This window comes from Hyla sarda, chromosome 3, assembly GCF_029499605.1.
Source record: "Hyla sarda isolate aHylSar1 chromosome 3, aHylSar1.hap1, whole genome shotgun sequence".
Classification (NCBI taxonomy): domain Eukaryota; kingdom Metazoa; phylum Chordata; class Amphibia; order Anura; family Hylidae; genus Hyla; species Hyla sarda.
In genome coordinates this window covers 211,381,871-211,402,260 of record NC_079191.1, presented here as the reverse complement: position 1 = coordinate 211,402,260, position 20,390 = coordinate 211,381,871, and the positions used below count along the sequence as shown (strand labels likewise).

Sequence of the window (20,390 nt, the reverse complement as noted above, 5' to 3'; positions counted from 1 at the left end):
TTGCTTAAAACACAACCATTAAAGCCTTATTTATGGTTAATATACTTATAAAAATCCTTACCACTTGATAAGGTCTGTAGTCTATCTTGTAGGGTGGAGACTTAACCCCTTAGGGCCTATTTTCACCTTAAGGACTCGGCAAATTTTCGTTTTTGCATTTTTGCTTTTTCCGCCTTCCCATCAAAAAATCATAACTCTTTCCATTTTGCACCTATAGACCCATATAAGGGCTTGTTTTTTGCATCACCAATTGCACTTTTCAATAACCTCACTTATTTTTTAATATAACCTGCTGCAAAACCAGAAAAAATTTTTTTGTGGGATTAAATAAAAAAACAAAACCCATTTTGTAACTTTTGGGGGCTCCCGTTTCTACGCAGTGCATTATTTGGTAAAAATTACACCTTATCTTTATTCTGTAGGTCCATACGGTTACAAGGATATTCAATTTATATAGTTTTTATTTTAATACTAAAAAAAAATTACGGTATAAACTACATGCACCAAAATTAGGTAGTTTAAAATTGGCATCTTATGACCCCTATAACTTTATTTTTTTGTGTACGGGGCTATATGAGGGCTCAATTTTTGTGCCTTAATCTGTAGTTTTTATCGGTACCATTTTTGTTTTGATGGGACTTTTTGATCGCTTTTTATTATTTTTATGGTATATGAAGTGAACAAAAATGCACAATTTTGGACTTTGGAATTTCTTTATGGGTACGCCATCGACCGTGTGGTTTAGCTAACCAAATATTTTAATAGTTCAGACATTTACGCACGCGGCAGTACCACATATGATGATTTTTATTCTTTATTACATTTTTTATTAAAAAATGGGAAAGGGGGGTGATTTAAACTTTTAATAGGGAAGGGGTTAATGAACTGTTATTTATTAATTTTTTTACACTTTTTTTTTTTTTTTAAGCCATAGGGGGCTAAAACATACAATCTTCTGATTGCGTACACTGATCATTGCTAACCGGCGCTCTGCTGCGCAGGTATGGTGCTGTAGATCGGCGATCGGACAATGGAGAGGCAGGTGAGGACCCTCCCGTCGTCCGGTAAGCTGATCGGGACAGCTCAGATGAGCTGTCGGGATTCTTTTACTTTTGTTTCAGACGCCGCAATCAACTTTGATCGCAGCGTCTAAAGGGTTAATGCCGGGCATCAGCCCCATCGGCCGTGCCCGGCATTAGCTGTGGGTCCTGGCTGCCCGTAGCAACCGGGAACCACTGGGTTTAACCCGTTCTCCGCCGGAGAACTGTTTAAACCAGTTATACCGGACCAGGGCTTACAGGTACACCCTGTGTCCTTAAGGATCGGGGATGCAGGGCGTATACATACGCTCTGCGTCCCCAACAGGTTAGGTGCCAGAAAGTTAAACAGATTTGTAATTTACTTATATTTAAAAATCTTAATCCTTCCAGTACTTATCAGCTGCTGTATTATCCAGAGGAAGTTCTTTTCTTTTCAAACTTTTCTGTCTGACCACAGTGCTCTCTGCTGATACCTCTGTCCATGTCAGGAACTGTCCAAAGTAGGAACAAATCCACATAGCAAACCACTCTGGCTCTGGACAGTTCCTGACAGTTTACCGTGATGGTCCCGATCAGCTCCTCTGCCAGGATCATTTTAGTTTAGTTTTAGACGCCGTGATCAACTTTGATAGTAGTGTCTAATAGGTTAAAGCCATGCATCACCATGATCGGTGATGTCCGGCATTAGACACGGGTCCTGCCGGGACCGACCTCCTATGACCCGCGTTCAGCTCCTGAGCACACGTCATAGTAGGGGAGTGGGATGAGGGCGGTATGCCCTCTGTCACCAACAAGTTAAAGGAAACCTGTCATCATATTTTACCATTTATAAAATCTTTTTCCTCACCAGCCCCGGGAGACATCCTTGCTGGCAAGGATGAGGAGGATATGAAGTTAGAAAGTCTCCCCAACTGGCCTTGGAAGTAGTCCTCTGGGCAGAGAGCTATACTCTCCTAATCCTGTTGCTCTGACTCTAATTAGGTCCCCATCAGCATGATTCACAGCCTGGGCACGGCCCGGGTCATCGATATGCTCCCTCTGTTTAGGGAGCAGAGTGGTGACGAGAGCTGTCAATCACTCTGAGGAGGCGTGATTGAAGCTGAAGGAACTGGGTAAGTACCGTATATCTCCCTACCAAGGGGACTACTTATGGGGCTGGTGGGGAACACTTTCAAACATAATCACCAGGAATGTCTCCTGAGGATGGTGAGGAAGAAGATTTTACCGTACATAATGCTTTGCCACTCATTCTAAATGGTAGGGTAAAATCTGATGACAGGTTCCCTTTACATCAACCTTTTGCCCCCCCCCCCCTCTCTGTGTGTGAGTGTCAATTACTTTTCTCCCTGGTGGTTCAAAAGTCTGTAGTTTATAATTCTGCTCTTATTGTATTAGACATCAGTTCTTTCTGCTGAATATGTAAAAGACTAGGCTAGGCTATGAAGCAGGCAAGCAGCAAGATCTGAAAATAGTAGTAATAGTTAAAGGGAGGAAAATGTACTTGTTTTAAACTCTCCATATCTTGAAGAGGCTTCTTCTATTCAGTAGTATTCACTATATCATTATGAGTAATCCACCTCAATTCAGTTGCTTAGTTTGTATAATAAACTCTGTAGAGGGCCTTAATAATGATCGAAACTACATGAAATAAAGACAATGAAACCCCTTATACCCAATCGATATAACCTTGCCACTAAGGTGAAAAGACAGTTAAAAAGGGAGGTGTTTGCTGGAAGTGTGAATGGTACAAGTCACCTAAGGCCTAAGGCTTTTTTTTACCCTTTTATTTTTTACATGACTCATACCTTTTGATTTCCAGGTGACACAGATTTGTATATCTAGTAAAATGCTTCACTATGATGTTATTCAGCAAATGAACACATTATATAATGTTTCTCGGTTGGCTCCTTTGGGGGATACAGACCGTGGGTATATCTTGCTGACACTATACATACAAAAAGAAGTAGTCCCATCCTGGCAGGATATACCCCGCCTACTGACTCTGAGCTAATTAATCAGTTTAAGCTTGGTGTCAGTAGGAGTCAGACACCGGTCTATAGTTCTCCAGACCTGGTCTTTTTTATTTTTATAGCTAGGGCCTGTTTGAGGTGGTTTTCTCCTATTTTATTTTCTCTTTTTTAGGTGGGGGTTCAGGAGCATGGCGATACCTGTTCCCCCATATGCGGCTAAGGGGTACAGGGCATAGAGTATGCACCGTTAACCCCTTGCTGCCAACGGCCAGTGCCTGGGGTTGTAACTTTGGTCCAGGTCCCCCTACCTTCCCTGCTTGTCCTGCTTCCTCAGCCTGACATGATGCAGGTGACCATAGCTGGCTGAAGACATCTTAGGTGAGTATGGCGGATTTGGGTGAGTGTCCCTCTCCTTTCCTGGGGGGGGGGGGGATGTCTATTTTTTTTATAAATTTTTATTATTTTCAGAAGTTTAAGGTTTTCCAGGCTGTTTAACTCTATGCACATGTTGGGGGTAGCGGGGCAACCCTTCCCCCTCCCCCCCACAGCCAGCACTGCTTACTGGTCTTTTCAGCGCTCCAGAGCTCGCCCACAGCCTCTGTCAGCATCTGAAGGACCCAAGAACTTCTGATCCTGATCCGTTCCCCCCAAGGCTTTCAGTTCTTATACTGAATTTGATACCTTGCTAGACGCGGCTTGGAAGCATCCGGACAAACTATTCCAGGCAACCAAAAAGATTCAAGCTCCGTTTCCCTTTCCTCCGGATCTGGTTTCCAAGTGGACGGCGCCACCTGCAGTAGATCCTCCAGTTTCTCGTCTGTCCAAATCTATTACCCTGCCTCTGGCGGATGCAGCATCCTTTAAGGATCTGGCAGACAAGAAGATAGAGAACTTGGCCAAGGCAGTTTCGGTTTGGGCTTCTCATCTACGGCAGGGCATCCTGTCAGGCGCTCTTCGGGAGGACCTGGCGGACCTCGCTCGCCAACTTTCTCAGGCCGGAAACATCCTCTGTTCAGCGGCTTTGGAGTCCACCCGATGCACGGCCTTTGCCTCGGGTAACTTTGTTGCTATTCGTCGCTCCATGTGGCTGAAGGCACAAAGAAGCACCTAGGTGGGACCACCTAGATGAAATAATTTTCGAAACTACTGGAGGTAAAAGTACTCTGCTGCCGCAGAACAAACCTCGCTGCTCCGATCCCCATTGGAAGGCAGCTTCCTTTCAGTCCTTTGCATCTGGTCGCCCTCCCATGCAGGCACCCTCCCAATCTCAGAAAGCCCCTTCTTTCAAGGCATGTCCTTCCTGGAAGTCAGACAACCTTTCTGGTGGTTTCGCAGCCAAGTCCGGTAACCGTAAGCCTCCCTCCTCCTGAAAGGACGCCCCCCCCCCCCACCAGTGCCCTCTTCTCGGGTTGGAGGGCATCTTTCTCTTTTCCAGGATGTTTGGCAAGCGCAGGTTCAGGACTCCTGGGTCCTGGACGTCCTATCCGATGGTTACCGGATAGAGTTTGCTTCCTTTCCCCGGGATTGTTTCTTCCGATCCCGCCCTCCTCGTTCCCCTTCTTTGGCAGCAGCCTCTCAGGTTGTTTAGGTACCCTCCTCGCTTAGGGAGTGATTGTGCCAGTTCTCCCAGGGGAGCCTTTTCTCAGGGTTCTACTCGAATCTTTGTCGACGACCCCAAGAAAGGGGGCTCTGGCCACCCCATTCTGGACCTCAAGCTACTCAACCGCCACTTGCGGCTACGTCATTTTCGCATGGAGTCCCTCTGCTCCGTGGTGGTGTCCATGGATCAGGGGGAGTTTCTTTCCTCAGTGGATATCCGGGATGCCTATCTTTCCCCACCCATCAGCATTTCCTCTGATGGGAGATCAACCAGGAAAAGTCCAACCTTTCTCCCTCCCAGTCTCTTGTCTTTCTGGGTCTCCTTTTCGACATGACAGCTGCCAATGTTCACCTTCTGTTGGACAAGCGGCGCTCCCTGCAGGAGGGTGTCTGTCATCTACAGCGCCCCTCACGTTCCGGCTGGATGGTGGTAGCCATGTAGGCGGTCCCTTTCACCCAGTCCCGCTATCGCCCTCAACAGCTGGCCATCTTGGCCCAGTGGGCCGTCCACTCTGGCCGGATTCTTCTGACCCCCTTCAGTTTGTTGGTCTCTTCTGTGGTGGTCCCACTCTCCCCTCCTTCTGCAGGGGCGGTCGTATCTTCCCCTCCACTGGCAGGTCGTCACAACCGATGCAAGTCTCCTGGGTTGGGGAGGTGTGTTTCAGGACCTGACTGTCCAGGGTCGCTGGTCTCCTCAGGAGGCTCACCTTCCCATCAATCTTCTGGAGCTCCGTGCCATCTTACTTTGCCTCCTTCACGGGGAGATTCTCCTACATGGTAGTCCGGTTTGTGTCCAATTGGAAAATGCCACGGCTGTGGCATATATCAATCACCAGGGCAGCACGCGCAGTTGCTCGGCGAGATTCTGCTCTGGGCCGAGACTAGAGTTCCCGCCCTCTCTGCCATCCACATTCCGGGTGTGGAGAATTGAGAAGCGGACTTTCTCAGCCACTCCTCCGGTGATCCGGGGGAGTGGTCTCTCCATCCGGAGACGTTTGCACAGATGTGCGATCTTTGGGGGACCCTGGACGTGGATCTCTTCGCGTCTCCCCATAACAGACAGCTTTGTCGTGGAGTCATGAGACCCTCTGGCGGTGGACGCACCTTTCAGTCTTCCTTACCTCTTTCCGCCTCTCCCTCTCCTGCCCAGGAATCTGAGGAAACTCAAGGGCGTTCCCGCCATTCTGGTGGCTCCAGACTGGGCCAGATGCGCGTGGTACGCAGACATAATTCAGCTGGTCGCTGATGTACCCCTGCGTCTTCCAGTTTTCCCTGATCTGCTCTACCAGGGTCCTCCCTGGCAACCCTAATTTACTGTTGCTGTATTTCACGGCGTGGCGGTTGAAACCGCTGTTTTGAGAGCTCGGGGGTTTTCTTTCGGTGTGATTAGCACCATGCTTTGGGCTCAGAAGCCTTCCTCCCCTAGGATTTACCACCTCACTTGACGGGCTTATTTCCGGTGGTGTGAGGCTCAGTCTGTCTCCCTGGTTGTCTTTTTTTCCTTTACGCGCCTTCTTGCTTTTTTGCAACCCGGTCTGGATCAGCACTTGGCGCTCAGCTCCCTTAAGGGTCAAGTGTCAGCTCTTTCTATTCTCTTTCAGCGGCAGTTAGCTTCCAACCCTCACGTCAACACCTCCCTACAGGGTGTGGCCCATGCGGCTCCGCCATACCAGTCTCTTATCCCTCCTTGGGATCTCAACCTGGTGCTTGGCACCTTGAGGAAGGCTCAGTTTGAACCTCTTCGGGATGCTTCCCTCTTGGATGGTCACCTTCCTCATTGCCATTACCTCCATTAGGAGGGTCTCTGAGCTGGCTTCTCTCTCATGTCGCTCTCCCTTCTTGGTCATTCATCAGGACTAGGTTGTCTTTCGGCCACCTCCCTCCTTCTTGCCCAAGGTGGTTTCACATGAACGAGGAAATCGTGCTTCCTTCATTTGTCTGTCTGGTTTCATCCAACTCTAAGGAGTGTTCCCCCCATTGTCTGGATGTGATTTGAGCTGTCAGGATTTATATTTCCATCACCTCCTCTTTCCGACACAGTTACTCCTTCTTTGTGATTTCGGAGGGTCATCTTGAAGGGTCTTCTGGCTTCCAAGGAGACCGTTTCACGGTGGATCCGTTCAGCCATCTCTCAATCATACTGTCGTAAAGGGAAGGTCCCACCTTTTCGGGTCACTGCGCATTCCACGCATTCCATTGGGGCTTCTTGAGCGCTATGCAATAGGGCTTCGGCCTTACAAGTCTGCAAGGCGGCCACCTGGTCGTCCTTGCATACTTTCACCAAATTCTACCAAGTGCACACTTTTGCATCCACGGATGCCGGTTTGGGTCGCAATGTGTTGCAGGCGGCATTGGCTCAGTCTTCTGCCTGATTCTGTGTTGGGTATTTTTTCCTAACCCAGGGACTGCTTTGATACATCCCACGGTCTCGGTGTCCCCCCAATGGAGCTGACCGAGAAAAGTAGATTTTTTTTTTTAATGCTTACCGTAAAATCTTTCTCGGAGGATCCATTGGGGGACACAGCACCCACCCATTTGTTGTGGCTATGGTTTGGTTTTCTGTCCGAGGGGTTGTGTTTGGTTCTTTTTGTCTGGTTCCCTCGGACACCTGCTGGTTTTTTTTTTTTTTTTCTGTCCTCTCCTACTGCTTTGGGACTGAACTGATTAGTTCAGTCAGTAGGCGAGGTATAGCCTGCCAGGAGGGGCCAACTTCTTTTTGTATGCCTAGTGTCAGCCTCCTAGTGGCAGCAAGATATACCCACGGTCTCTGTGTCCCCCAATGGGCTGGCCGAGAGAGATTTTACGGTAAGCATAAAAAAAAAAATCTACTTTTTACTGAATACAGAATGACAGCATAGACACTGATTTAGTGATTCAGACATATGAATAACTTTAAAGTAGATATTTTCCCTAATTCCCTTTTGTCATCTTTCTGTTCAGTTCAGCAAAGCTCTCCAACGATCTTCTGGATCTGCAGCCAGACTTCACTTCATCTGGTCAGTCAGCTCCTGCTGCTTCCGGTGCCGCCAGTGCTTGGGGAGGTAAATCCAATGGCTAAAATTCATTTTTTGTTTATCCATGAGCTGTTGGGTTGTGTGGATCTATTTATTTGTTTTTTAAAATATTGGAGGGTGTACTTCTTGTGTAGACTAGGGACTACTGCTAAATAATGCATTAAATGATCATGCTGACTCACCAGTTATGCTTGAGTTTATGTTCATGTGAGCGCTTTTCCACATTTATTCCTTTTGTTCCTCTTTTTGAAGATGCATTTAAGGGATCGGAACTAATCAGACTCTCATCTCCTATCCACATAAGGGATAAGTGTCTGTCTGTGTGTTAGCCTGACCACTGAGACACCCCACAATATCCTGTACAGAACCCTGGCTATTTATCTGACCCCAGGGAGCGCTTTGGCCCCCATCTTCCTGGATGACAGCAAGTGACTCCCAACACAGCCAATCACTGGCCGCACGGATCAGTGATGTCCCACCTCATCCGATTATTGGCTGAGCGGGCCGTCAGTTGCTATCATCCCGGAAGGTGGGAACGAGAGCGCGCCAAGGATGGGTAAGTATCCAGGGCCCTGTACAGGGAATTGTGAGGGGGTCCCGGCTTTTGGACCTCTCTGCAATCAGACACTTATTCCCAAACCTGGGGATAGGGAATAAGTGTCTGATCAATTCAGTTTCCTGGAATAATCCCTTAAACTACTAATACGGAGCAGTAAAGAAGATCATATATTGATTTAAATGAATTTATAAGATTAACCATAGTTGTTTTTTTCTTGACATAAGAGTACAGGCACATTAAGTTGTAATAAGCCATACACATTAAGTCTGAAGTTGGCTTGAACCCTGGGGATAGAATTGTTGGACATATAGGATTTCAATTGCATGATCGTATTGTTCTTAAAGAGATAAACCAATGCCAGAAGAGTCCATGCCTGTCAGTGGAGTGAATTTCCATTACAAAAAGTGATGGCATATTGCTAGAATATGATAGCACCTTAAGATAGAGGCCCAACTTGGACCCCAACTATTTCTGGGATTTGAAAGGTCTGCAGCACTGACTTAACATTGTTGCTCTATTTTGCCTGCTTTTTATTTGCTTAATTTTTGCATAGAAATAAGAAAATAATGCACTCACACAATATCTATGAATACTGATTTTATCACACATTTAAGATGTCTGACATTAAGAGAAGCATTAGGCTTTGTTGTTGCAGCGTGTGACGTAGTAAGCTGCTTACATATAAATCAAACCTGCAATGACACGGTTAGGCAATGTTCACATGTCAGAATTTCTGTGCCTGTTTCCGCATTGGAATCCAGCATGGAGAGTCCGCTGCAGCATAGTCCTGTTGAATTCAAAGGGAGTCTGCTGCGCTATGCACAAGGCGGAATTTCCATGCCAGATGTCTACGGCACAGAAATTACATTTTCCATGTCCGCACATAGAATGAACATGTTTATTCTTTGTGCAGAACCTGCACAGCATGCACAGCCGTCTGAGATGGCGCATTCCTGTGCACTCCTAGTGCTGGCATGCTTCTACCAGCGCCCACAGTTTGCGAAATGTCTGCACGGAGGTCCTCCATGCGGACATTCTGTTGTAAGAACGTAGTCTCAACACTAGTTTTGGCCATATCGCCGTCCTGATGCCCACTTGCTCCTTACTAGCATTCTACACAACTGATTAAAAGTTATTTTTGTCGGAATGGAATAAGCAGGGAGAAATAAAGAAGGCACGGTAGGGAATGATGGTTTGGTGACGTAACAGCTGTAATAATTATTGCCATAAAATGAATTGACACAAATATACAGGTTTTGGAGAGGCTTACTATAAAGTGGTCATCTACAGATCGACTGGATCAATCCGTCACTTATACCCTTAGTGGCTGAATTAGGTTAAATAGAAACAAAAAGAAGTAATGGCACTTAAAAATCTAATAGATTATATAATAGGTCCATGTGTCTATGCTAAATACAATCCTATATCACCACACCTAGTTTTAATTAAATTAAATTTATTTTTATTTTTTTATGTATGCTTTTTATGCACATTATGGTCAGCTACACAAGGCATAGGTGTTGTTTATGGTGTATATTTTTTATATACTGTATTATACTTGAAGAATGTCTGAGTTGACCACAAGGGCCCTTTGTGGACCCTAGATGATATAGGACTGTATTTAGCGTAGGACATATTTGTTTTATATACCTTTTTGTTCATATATATATATATATATATATATATATATATATACACACACACACATGCGGATGCAAAAACATAGTCCAATTAAAAAAGGTATTACAAGATTTTGCAATATTCTAACAGAGTTTTGTAAATATAAGCTTTCGAGAATCTAAACATAAACCTATTATGCTATCCATTAGATCTTTTGTGCACCGATATTTATTTTTGTTCTTATAATTAACAGATATGTACACTAACAGGAGGATAACAACAATTGAGTTTAGTTGAGCCAAAAAATTAAATTTTGCCTAGTTTTTTTTGAGCTGTAAAAAGGTTGTTTTATGGCCTATACAACTGTCCATTTTTCTGTTGCCTAAAAACTGCAGCTAGCTCAGTATGTCATGGATGTGGTAGCCACCTTGCATTTAGTGGTTAGCGCAGCATAGGTGTGTACAACAGGGTTTATATATATATATATATATATATATATATATATATATATAAAATATATGTGTGTGTATGTGTGTTTCAGTACATCATCTCGTAGTAAAGATTCCAAAGCATTGGCATCACTGCCCTTTCCTGTTTTCTTTGTTTTCTTTTCAACATTCTGCAGGTAATATTGAAAGGTTCTCCCTTTATCATACATCTTACACTTGTTTTCTTTTTAACTGCTTGCTTAATGGATCACATAACAGATCTTTTGGGTGAGGGTGAGTAGTGATTTCCTCCCTGTCTTTGCCATTCTCCATGCCTGCTCATATGTCTCTTCTTCTGACAACTTTTCCTCCTATTCTTTGATACATGCAGACTCTTTCTCTGCGCCTTCTACTTCTCTTATCTCAGAGGCTCCTCAGCTTTCTGACCCATTTTCAGCTGAGCCCAGTGCCCTTCCTGCTGCTTCCTCTGAAACTCCAGCACCTTCGGTGTCTCCGGCACCTGCCACTCTTAGTACTGCCAGTGCTGATGTCGATCTCTTTGGAGGTTAGTAAGGCTGTAGTACTCCTTATTTTTATTGCATTCCCTTTTATATCCTACAATATAGTATTCTTCTATTTTACTTTGCTTGCCAAATTAAGATGGTGTGTAACAATGCCAGTGAGTTTCCTGCATGTATCGCTAACAAGATGCAAATGATGCAAGTTAAACCTAATATATTCTGGAACATATTTATTCTGTTAAAGAATTTAAAATAACTCTGGACGGTTTCCTGTAAAGAGATACCTTTTCTGTTAAAGGGCAAGATGACAGTGCTACTGCTGTACAATATTGGATCATGCGATTGACCCCAACAGTTGTAGTTGTAGCCATGTTCATACAAGTTTAAGATGTGAGATTATTAACTTAAACCACAAAAATTCCAGTGTCCTGGAGTTTTTGGAACAAGCTGTGCTATGATTGGTCGCTGTGGAAAAATCACTCTTTTTTTTCTCTGACACAGCTTGATAAATCTGGGCCTATATGTACCGTATTTATCGGGGTATACCACGCACCGGCCTATAACACGCACCCTCATTTTACCAAGGATATTTGGGTAAAAAAAGTTTTTTACCCAAATATCCATGATAAAATGAGGGTGCGTGTGTGCGCGTGTATACCCCGATATACCCCCAGGAAAGGCAGGGGGAGAGAGGCCGTCGCTGCCCGCTTCTCTCCCCCTGCCTTTCCTGGGGTCTAGAGCGCTGCGGTCGGCCCTTTTCACCCCCTGGTTATCGGCGCCGCTGCCCGTTCTCTCCCCCTGACTATCGGTGGCGGCGCCGATAGCCAGGGAGAGAGAAGCGGCGCCGACAGCCAGGGGGAGAGAAGGGGCAGCGGCACCCATTGCCGGCGCCGCTGCCCCGTTGCCTCCCCCCATCCCCGGTGGCATAATTACCTGAGTCGGGTCCGCGCTGCTCCAGGCCTCCGTCGTGCGTCCCCGGCGTCATTGCTATGCGCTGAACGGCATGCCGTGCATAGCAACGACGCTGGGGACGCACGACGGAGGCCTGGAGCAGCGCGGACCCGACTCAGGTAATTATGCCACCGGGGATGGGGGGAGGCAACGGGGCAGCGGCGCCGGCAATGGGTGCCGCTGCCCCTTCTCTCCCCCTGGCTGTCGGCGCCACTTCTCTCTCCCTGGCTATCTGCGCCGCCACCGATAGTCAGGGGGACAGAACGGGCAGCGGCGCCGATAACCAGGGGGTGAAAAGGGCCGACAGCAGCGCTCTAGACCCCAGGAATGGCAGGGGGAGAGAAGCGGGCAGCGACGGCCTCTCTCCCCCTGCCTTTCCTGGGGGTATATCGGGGTATACACGCGCACACAGACTTTAGGCTAAAAATTTTAGCCTAAAAAGTGCGTGTTATACGCCGATAAATATGGTATATTTTATATTGGTTAAAAAGTTTGTATATTTTTGGGTGAAAGAATGCTGTCTTTTCCCTTCAGCTATTTGCCTGTGTGTCTGTGTGGAGACAAAATACAGGAAAACATGTAGGGCTCTGTGCAGGCTCCTGGCTTGTCAATCATCCTTCTGTGTGAGCTGGGAGTGTGTCATAGAGCCTCACTGCACAGAGCAGTGCAGCCTTCTTTTCAGCAGTTGAACCTCTCATTGAAGTTCCTGATGATCTGATACTGGTTTGATTTAGGTACTATCTTAAGAGCAGAAATGTCCAAAGCCGTTTTGATGCAAAGCAATGAAGACTTCACATGTTTACTTGGAGATAACCATGGTGAACAAAAGAAGGCAATGATTTCAAGCACCATTACCCTTTTAAAGCAACCAGTCTGCTCTTAGTGTAATATAATGAATTCCAAATTGGCAGTATAAAAACTGAAGCAGCAAACTTTGTGAAAACCAAAATTTGTGTCATTTTCCAAACGTTTGGCCATAACTATAGATGCATGTAAGCAACTCTCATGAAAGCTCTCAGGAAAGCTATATATACAGTCATGACCGTACCTGACATTTTTCTAGGGAAATTAAGTATTTCTCACAGAAAACGATTGCAGTAACACATATTTTGCTCTACACATGTTTATTCCCTTTGTGTGTATTGGAACTAAACCAAAAAAGGGAGGAAAAAAGCTAATTGGACATAATGTCACACCAAACTCCAAAAATGGGCTGGAAAAAATGATTGGCGTCCTTTCAAAATTGCGGAAAAATAAGATGGTTTCAAGCATGTGATGCTCCTTTAAACCTGAGGCAACAGTTTTGGGCAATATAAAAATCACATCTGAAAGCAGATAACAAGGAGACACACAAAAACTTAGTCTTTGCACTGTGTGTGCACACTAAGCATGGACAACAGAAATAGGAGAAGAGAACTGTCTGAGGACTTGAGAACCAAAATTGTGGTAAAATATCAACAATCTCAAGGTTACAAGTCCATCTCCAGAGATCTAGATTTGCCTTTGTCCACAGTGCGCAACATTATCAAGAAGTTTGCAACCCATGCACTGTAGCTAATCTCCCTGGGCATGGATGGAAGAGAAAAATTGATTAAAGGCGTCAACGCAGGATAGTCCGGATTGGGGATAAGCAGCCCCAAACAAGTTCCAAAGATATTCAAGCTGTCCTGCAGCCTCAGGGAGCATCAGTGTCAGCATGAACTATCCGTCAACATTTAAATGAAAGGAAAGGCTATGGCAGGAGACCCAGGAGGACCCCACTGCTGACACAGAGACATAAAAAAGCAAGACTACATTTTGCCAAAATGAACTTGATTAAGCCAAAATCCTTCCAGGAAAACGTCTTGTGGACAGATGAGATGAAGATAGAGCTTTTTGGTAAAGCACATAATTCTACTGTTTACCGAAAACGAAATGAGGCCTACTAAGAATAGAACACAGTACCTACAGTGAAATATGGTAGAGGTTCAATTATGTTTTGGGGTTGTTTTGCTGCCTCTGGCATTGGGTGCCTTGAATGTGTGCAAGGCATTATGAAATCTGAGGATTACCAATGGATTTTGGGTCGCACTGTACAGCCCAGTGTCAGAAAGCTGGGTTTGTGTCCAAGATCTTGGGTCTTCTAGCAGGACATTGAACCCAAACATACGTCAAAAAGCACCAAGAAATGCATGGCAACAAAGCGCTGGAGAGTTCTGAAGTGGCCAGCAATGAGTCCAGATCTAAATTCCATTGAACACATGTGGAGAGATCTTAAAATTTCTGTTGGTAAAAGGCGCCCTTCCAATAAGTAAGACCTGGAGCGATTTGCAAAGGAAGAGTGGTCCAACATTCCGGCTGATAGGCGTAAGAAGCTTATTGATGGTTATAGGAAGCGACTAATTTTAGTTATTTTTTCCAAAGGGTGTGTAACCAAATATTTAAGTTACGGGTGACAGTAATTTTGTCCAGCCCATTTTTGGAGTTTGGTGTGACATTATGTCCAATTTTCTTTTTTTTCCTCTTTTTTTTTCTTTTTTTTTTCTTTTTTTTTTTTTGTTTAGTTCCAATACACACAAAGGGAATAAACATGCGTATAGCAAAACATGTGTTACTGCAATCCTTTTCTGTGAGAAATACTTCATTTTCTAGAATGATTTCAGGGGTGCCAACATTTACGGCCATGACTGTATGTTTATTATTTTTGCACATCTACAAAGCAGATTTTGCTTTTGTCCTGACAACCCCCTTTAACTATGTTTGACTATTTCTATTACTTCTTGCCTGCTCATTTATTGTATATCTGCATTGTTTTCTGCAACAAGTTTAATCTTGGACAAACTTTTGGGTGGAAGTGTTTTTAAGTGTGCTGTCTTAGTAATATTTCTAGTTAATAATACAAAAGTAATCATGAGATTTTCTGAAGGCATGAGGCAAGTTAACAAGTTTATTGGGCTGAAACCCCTTTACAGTCCTTTTGAATAAACCTTTGTATTGCCTTTCTAATATTCTAAGGGATATATCTTTAGTCCAACCTTGAGTAGCTCCTGTCATGCCAAACCTGGAGCATATCCTTGCTTAAGCACTGTAAGAAAAATGGATAATCTGCTTTACTTAAGCAAAAATATTCATTTGGTTGGTAAGTAGATTTTTGTGGTTGTGATGCTCTACCAACATGCATGAAGCCCTTATACAATATAAGCCTGTTCTCTCTTATGTGCTATGATTGACTTTATGCAATTAGGAAACATTGGGTATATTGTATAAGGGAAATGTAAACTGCAAAATTATTTTCTTATTTTTCTTCTTTTTCTCCCCTTTTGCTTTTATTACTTCCATTCAAACCCTTCACCCTAGATGCCTTTGCTGCTTCTCCCGTTGAAGCACCTGCAACATTAGAAGGGGCTGCAGCACCACCTACCCCTACCCCTGTTGCAGCGGCTCTTGATGCATGCTCTGGAAACGGTGGGTTTTATATCTGCTACTTGTCACCTGTCAGCATGCTTGCACTGACCTAATTTTCTGTATATTTGTTATCCAATATGTACAGTATCTCACATAAGGGAGTCCACCCCCTCCCATTTTTGTAAAATATTTTTCATGTGGCAACACTGAAGAAATATACAACTTAAAGACCACCTAGGTGGTCCAAAAATACCCTTGGGTTCCCAGCCAACACCCTTGGGTTCCCAGCCAACACTAGTAGAAAGGGACATTACCAGCAGAAATGCCCTCTACATTCAAGTTGATATTAATGGAGCTAGTATAGCCCTCTTACTCATGACTTATACTGGCTGAGTGCACACTGTTTTTAAGTGTGTGTTCTTTCATCTACGAATTCTTTTTTCATCACTAATATGATTCAGTTTATGGGCCTAAATAATAAAATCCTGTAAATAATTGATTTTGACGGCTGGGAACCCAAGGGTATTTTTGGACCACCTAGGTGGTCTTTAACCCCTTAACGACAATGGACGTAAATGTACGTCATGGTGACGTGGTACTTAGCTCACCATGACTTACATTTACGCGCCGACATGATCGCGAGCACCGGAGCAGTGCTCGCGTCATGTCCGGCTGTTAGCAGCCAGGGACCCTCCGGTAATGGCGGGCATCCGCGATCGCGCGGATGTCCGCCATTAACCCCTCCGATGCCCTGATCAATACAGATCACGGCAGCTGTGCGGTACTTTGCACGGATGATCGGATCGCCCAAAGCGCTGCCGCGGGAATCCGATCATCCAGCATGGCGGCCGGAGGTCCCCTCACCTGGCTCCGGCCGTCTCCCGGGGTCTTCTGCTCTGGTCTGCGATCGAGCAGACCAGAGCAGAAGATGACCGATAATACTGAGCAGTGCTATGTCCTATACATAGCACTGCACAGTATTAGCAATCAACTGATTGCAATGAATAGTCCCCTATGGGGACATAAAAAGTGTAAAAAAAAAAAAAATAAATAAAAATATTTGAAAAATCCCCTCCTCCAATAAAAAAAAAAGTTACCGTATATACTCGAGTATAAGCCGAGTTTTTCAGCACGATTTTTCGTGCTGAAAACACCCCCCTCGGCTTATACTTGAGTGAACTCTCCGCCCTCAGTGGTCTTCAACCTGCGGACCTCCAGAGGTTTCAAAACTACAGTTTTGAAACCTCTGGAGGTCTGCAGATTGAAGACCACAGCGGCCTTCGTCATCATCCAGACCCCCCCCCTTTAGTTTTGTACTCACCTCCCCTGAAGAGGCCCCCCCGTGAAGATGGACAGCCCGGAACGACTATCCCTCCCCACCAGACGGTACCTGCAGCACAGATGGCCCGGACCAGCTCACCCTAACTTCCCGCCGAGGGGAGGTGAGTACAAAACTAAAGGGGGGGGTCTGGATGATGACGAAGGCCGCAGTGGTCTTCAACCTGCAGACCTCCAGATGTTTCAAAATTACAACTCCCAGCATGCACGGACAGCCGTTGGCTGTCCGGGCAGGCTGGGAGTTGTAGTTTTGAAACATCTGGAGGTCCGCAGGTTGAAGACCACTGTTCAGACATTGACAATTGGTGATGATGAAGGGGAGGGGTGGGATGATGACAGGTGGTAATGATGAAGGGGGGGTGTGGGATGATGACAGGGGGATGATGACAGGCAATGATGATGAAGGGGGGGTGTCGGATGATTACAGGTGGTGATGATGAAGGGGGGGTGTGGGATGATGACGGGGATGATGAAGGGGGGTGTGGGATGATGACAGGGGGATGATGACAGGGTGATGATGATGAGGGTGTTAATGACGGGGGTCTGAATGATTACATGGGGGGGATGATATATTTCCCACACTAGGCTTATAGTCGAGTCAATAACTTTTTTTTTTTTTTTTTTTTTTTTTTTTTTTCTGGGTTTTTAGGGTGAAATTAGGGACCTCGGCTTATATTCGGGTCGGCTTATACTCGAGTATATACAGTATACGTCCGTTTTTCCCATTTTACCCCCAAAAAAGCGTAAAAAAAATGAATACAAATATTTTGTATCGCCGCGTGCGTAAAAGTCTGAACTATTAAAATATATCGTTAATTATCCCGTACAGTGAACGGCGTAAACGTAAAAAAAATTTAAAGTCAAAAATTGCTGCTTTTTTGTCACATTTTATTCCCAAAAAAAATTTCTAAAAAATTTATAGGTAAAACCTAATCAAAAGTGGTAATGAAAAAACTACAGATCATGGCGCAAAAAATGAGCCCCCATATACGGAAAAATTAGAAAGTTATAGGTGGTCAAAATAGGGCAATTTCAAACATACTAATTTTGTTAAAATGGTTTGAGATTTTTTTTTTTTAAGCGGTACAATTATAGAAAAGCATATAATGATGGGTATCATTTTAATCGTATTGACCCACAGAATAACGAAAACATGTAATTTTTACCGGAAAGTGTACAGCGTGAAAACAAAACCTTCCAAAATTTGCAAAATTTTGGTTTTCTTTTCAATTTTCCCACATAAATATTTGTTTGGTTGCGCCATACATTTTATGGTAAAATAAGTGATGTAGTTACAAAGTAAAATTGGTGACGCAAAAAACAAGCCCTCATATAGGTCTGTGGATGGAATATATAAGTTAGTTATGATGAAAATGCAAATGCAGTTATGATGAAAATGCTAAAATAAAATTGGTCTGGTCCTTAAGGCCAAAATGGGCCTGGTCCTTAAAGGGTTAAGTTGTATATGAATTCACCCTCCAACCGTTGGTCTCATTTTAGGAATAACACTTTACAATGTAAAGTAGTGAGTGCACCCCCCTCCATCTCCTGCCTGGTCTCTCCATACAGGCTGTGTACTCACTACTTTGTAGCAGAGTGTCATTTCTTCAGTGTTGTCACATACAAAAATGTGAAGTGTATTATTCATTTATGTGACATATTGTATCTAATGTATGAATTAGAGCTTAAATAGCAATTTATTGCAATAATGTCATAGTTGGTATTACTTCCTTGATACAGCCTTAGAAGTGGTCTGCAGAATAATGTATAGTTGTGCTTTGTGTCTGCAAAAAAGGACAGTACCATCTTGCAGTACCAGTTATAACATTTAATTCAAAAATTGCTATTTAGGATTTACCAAAAATTGTTTATTTTTATATTTGTTAAGCTCTGTACACACATGCTGTGTTTGGTTTCATTACCATAACTTTGTTTCATCCCATTAAAGTTGATAAGGCCATAAGTGAATGCGAGATAATGGATCTGTCACAATGTGATCACCATGACACTAGTGTGAATATGGTCTAATAAATAAAGCAAAGCACACAGTGAGATGGAGTATTACAAAACAATGCAAAGTGGGTATGTTGCCTAATGCAACCAGTCATTTTTTTGTATGATTTGCAAAAAAAAAAAAAAAATTATAATATTTTATGTGGGCAATACCACTGTTTTTTGTTTGCCATCGCTTTTTTTTTTTTGTTACAATTTTCTTGGCAGTGTATCCAATATTATTACATTTGCTCATTATAACTGGTTCAGTATATTCTGATTGGAAAAAGGTGGCTGCTTCCATAAGTTGTCTGGTTATGTAATCCATTTTACAGTTTTTCCTTTTTATGAAATATATAGCATGAACCTTGTTCCTGATCCTTAGAAAAGATTGATACTTATTCCTTCCTAACTTTTCCATCTGTTTTCCACTTTCTTCCTCCTAAGACCCCTTTGCCCCATCTGAAGGTAGTGCAGAAGCTGCTCCTGAACTGGACCTTTTTGCTTTGAAGCCAGCTGAAAGCAGCACTCCTGTAGTTACCCCTACGACTAGTACAACCACTGCTAGTGCTGCTCTCGCCACTACTCCTTCTCCTCCTCCTCCTACTCCTGCTGCAGCAGTTGCTTCTACTACGACAACTGCTACTACCACTGCTGCCACCACAACTGCCAGCACTACCACAACAACTGCTGCTGCTGCTCCTCCTGCTCTAGATATCTTTGGTGGTAAATGACTTTGTGGGTTTTTGATATGTGTTTTTTGTTTTCTCTTTTTTTTGTCTAGAGGCGATTTCTGTTTTCATTGCTTCCTTTGTTTTCTTTTCACACTCATTGTAATATCTGATTGAGCTTCCTGGCTTCAGTTTATTTTGAGACAGACATCAAAATCTCAAGTTGTGATATATCACATACTGTATATAGCAATGATGCAATATGGCACCAATACTTAAAGGGTACCTCTCATCAAAAAAAACTTTTGATATATTATAGATTAATGTATGCAGAATAACTTTACAATTGCATGTTATTAAAAAATATGCTTCTTTCTATTTAATTTTCCACTTTGAAGAAATGACCACTAGGTGTCTCCCTACCAGTCCTGGCAGCAAGCATTTCAGACTCATGCTGGAGTCCTAAACACTACGAGCTGCCAGTCTGCTTTGTTCACAAAGGAGAGCACTCAGAGCTGCCAGCCTGCTTTGTTCACAGCCTGTTTGGCTGTGAACAAAGCAGGCTGGCAGCTCTGAGTGTTTAGGACTCCAGCATGAGTCAGAAATGCTTGCTGACAGGACTGATCGGGAAAAATACAATAGAAAGAAGCATATTTTTCATTAACATGCTATTGGAAAGTTATTCAACATTCATTAATCTAAAATATATCAAAAGTTTATTTGATGAGAGGTACCCTTTAAACAAATCGAGGAGATTTATCAATACCAGAGTGGAGGAAGAGTGGTGCAGTTGCCCATAGCAACCAATCAGCTCGCTTCTTTCATTTTTAATAAGGCCTCGGCAAAATGAAAGAAGCGATCTGATTGGTTGTTATGGGCAACTGGGCAACTTTTAATTTGCATAGGTTTTGATAAATCTCCCCCATCATGCCTTAGAATTGGTTGAAAGGAAAGTTGAAAAAAATAAAAAATAATAAAATAACTATTGACTCTGGAGGAAGTCATGTAGTCTTTCCACTGTTTCCTGTCACCTGTCTGTATCAGAAATTGCCCAGAGCAGGGGAGATTTATTAATACATGACTTCCTTAATGCAGCTGATAAGTACTGAAAGGATTAAGATTTTAAGATAACAGAAATTTAGAGAGATTTGTAAATTACTTCTATCAGTTGATTTGAAAACTTTTTTTCTCTGAAATATTCCTCTTTAGGTAAACATCTAGGTAAACAAGTAAAAAAGAAAGTTTTGTACAGATTTGTAGACTATTTAAGTGTTAAAGTCTTCAGTTCTTCCAGTACTTGTCA

General features: G+C 43.7%; 1 protein-coding gene across 16 annotated transcripts in view; it reads left to right on the top strand.

The window, feature by feature from the left end:
• SNAP91 (synaptosome associated protein 91) overlaps nt 1–20,390 on the top strand; it is a 205,162-nt gene that overhangs the window by 142,418 nt on the left and 42,354 nt on the right. For 15 of the 16 annotated variants that reach the window (XM_056565979.1, XM_056565992.1, XM_056565990.1 and 12 more), the window contains 5 exons: nt 7,550–7,650; nt 10,510–10,524; nt 10,622–10,795; nt 15,039–15,146; nt 18,864–19,142. In XM_056565979.1, the coding sequence (XP_056421954.1) occupies nt 7,550–7,650; nt 10,510–10,524; nt 10,622–10,795; nt 15,039–15,146; nt 18,864–19,142 (677 nt within the window). The remainder of the gene's footprint in view (nt 1–7,549; nt 7,651–10,509; nt 10,525–10,621; nt 10,796–15,038; nt 15,147–18,863; nt 19,143–20,390) is intronic. The other variant, XM_056565993.1, reaches the window with a different exon arrangement.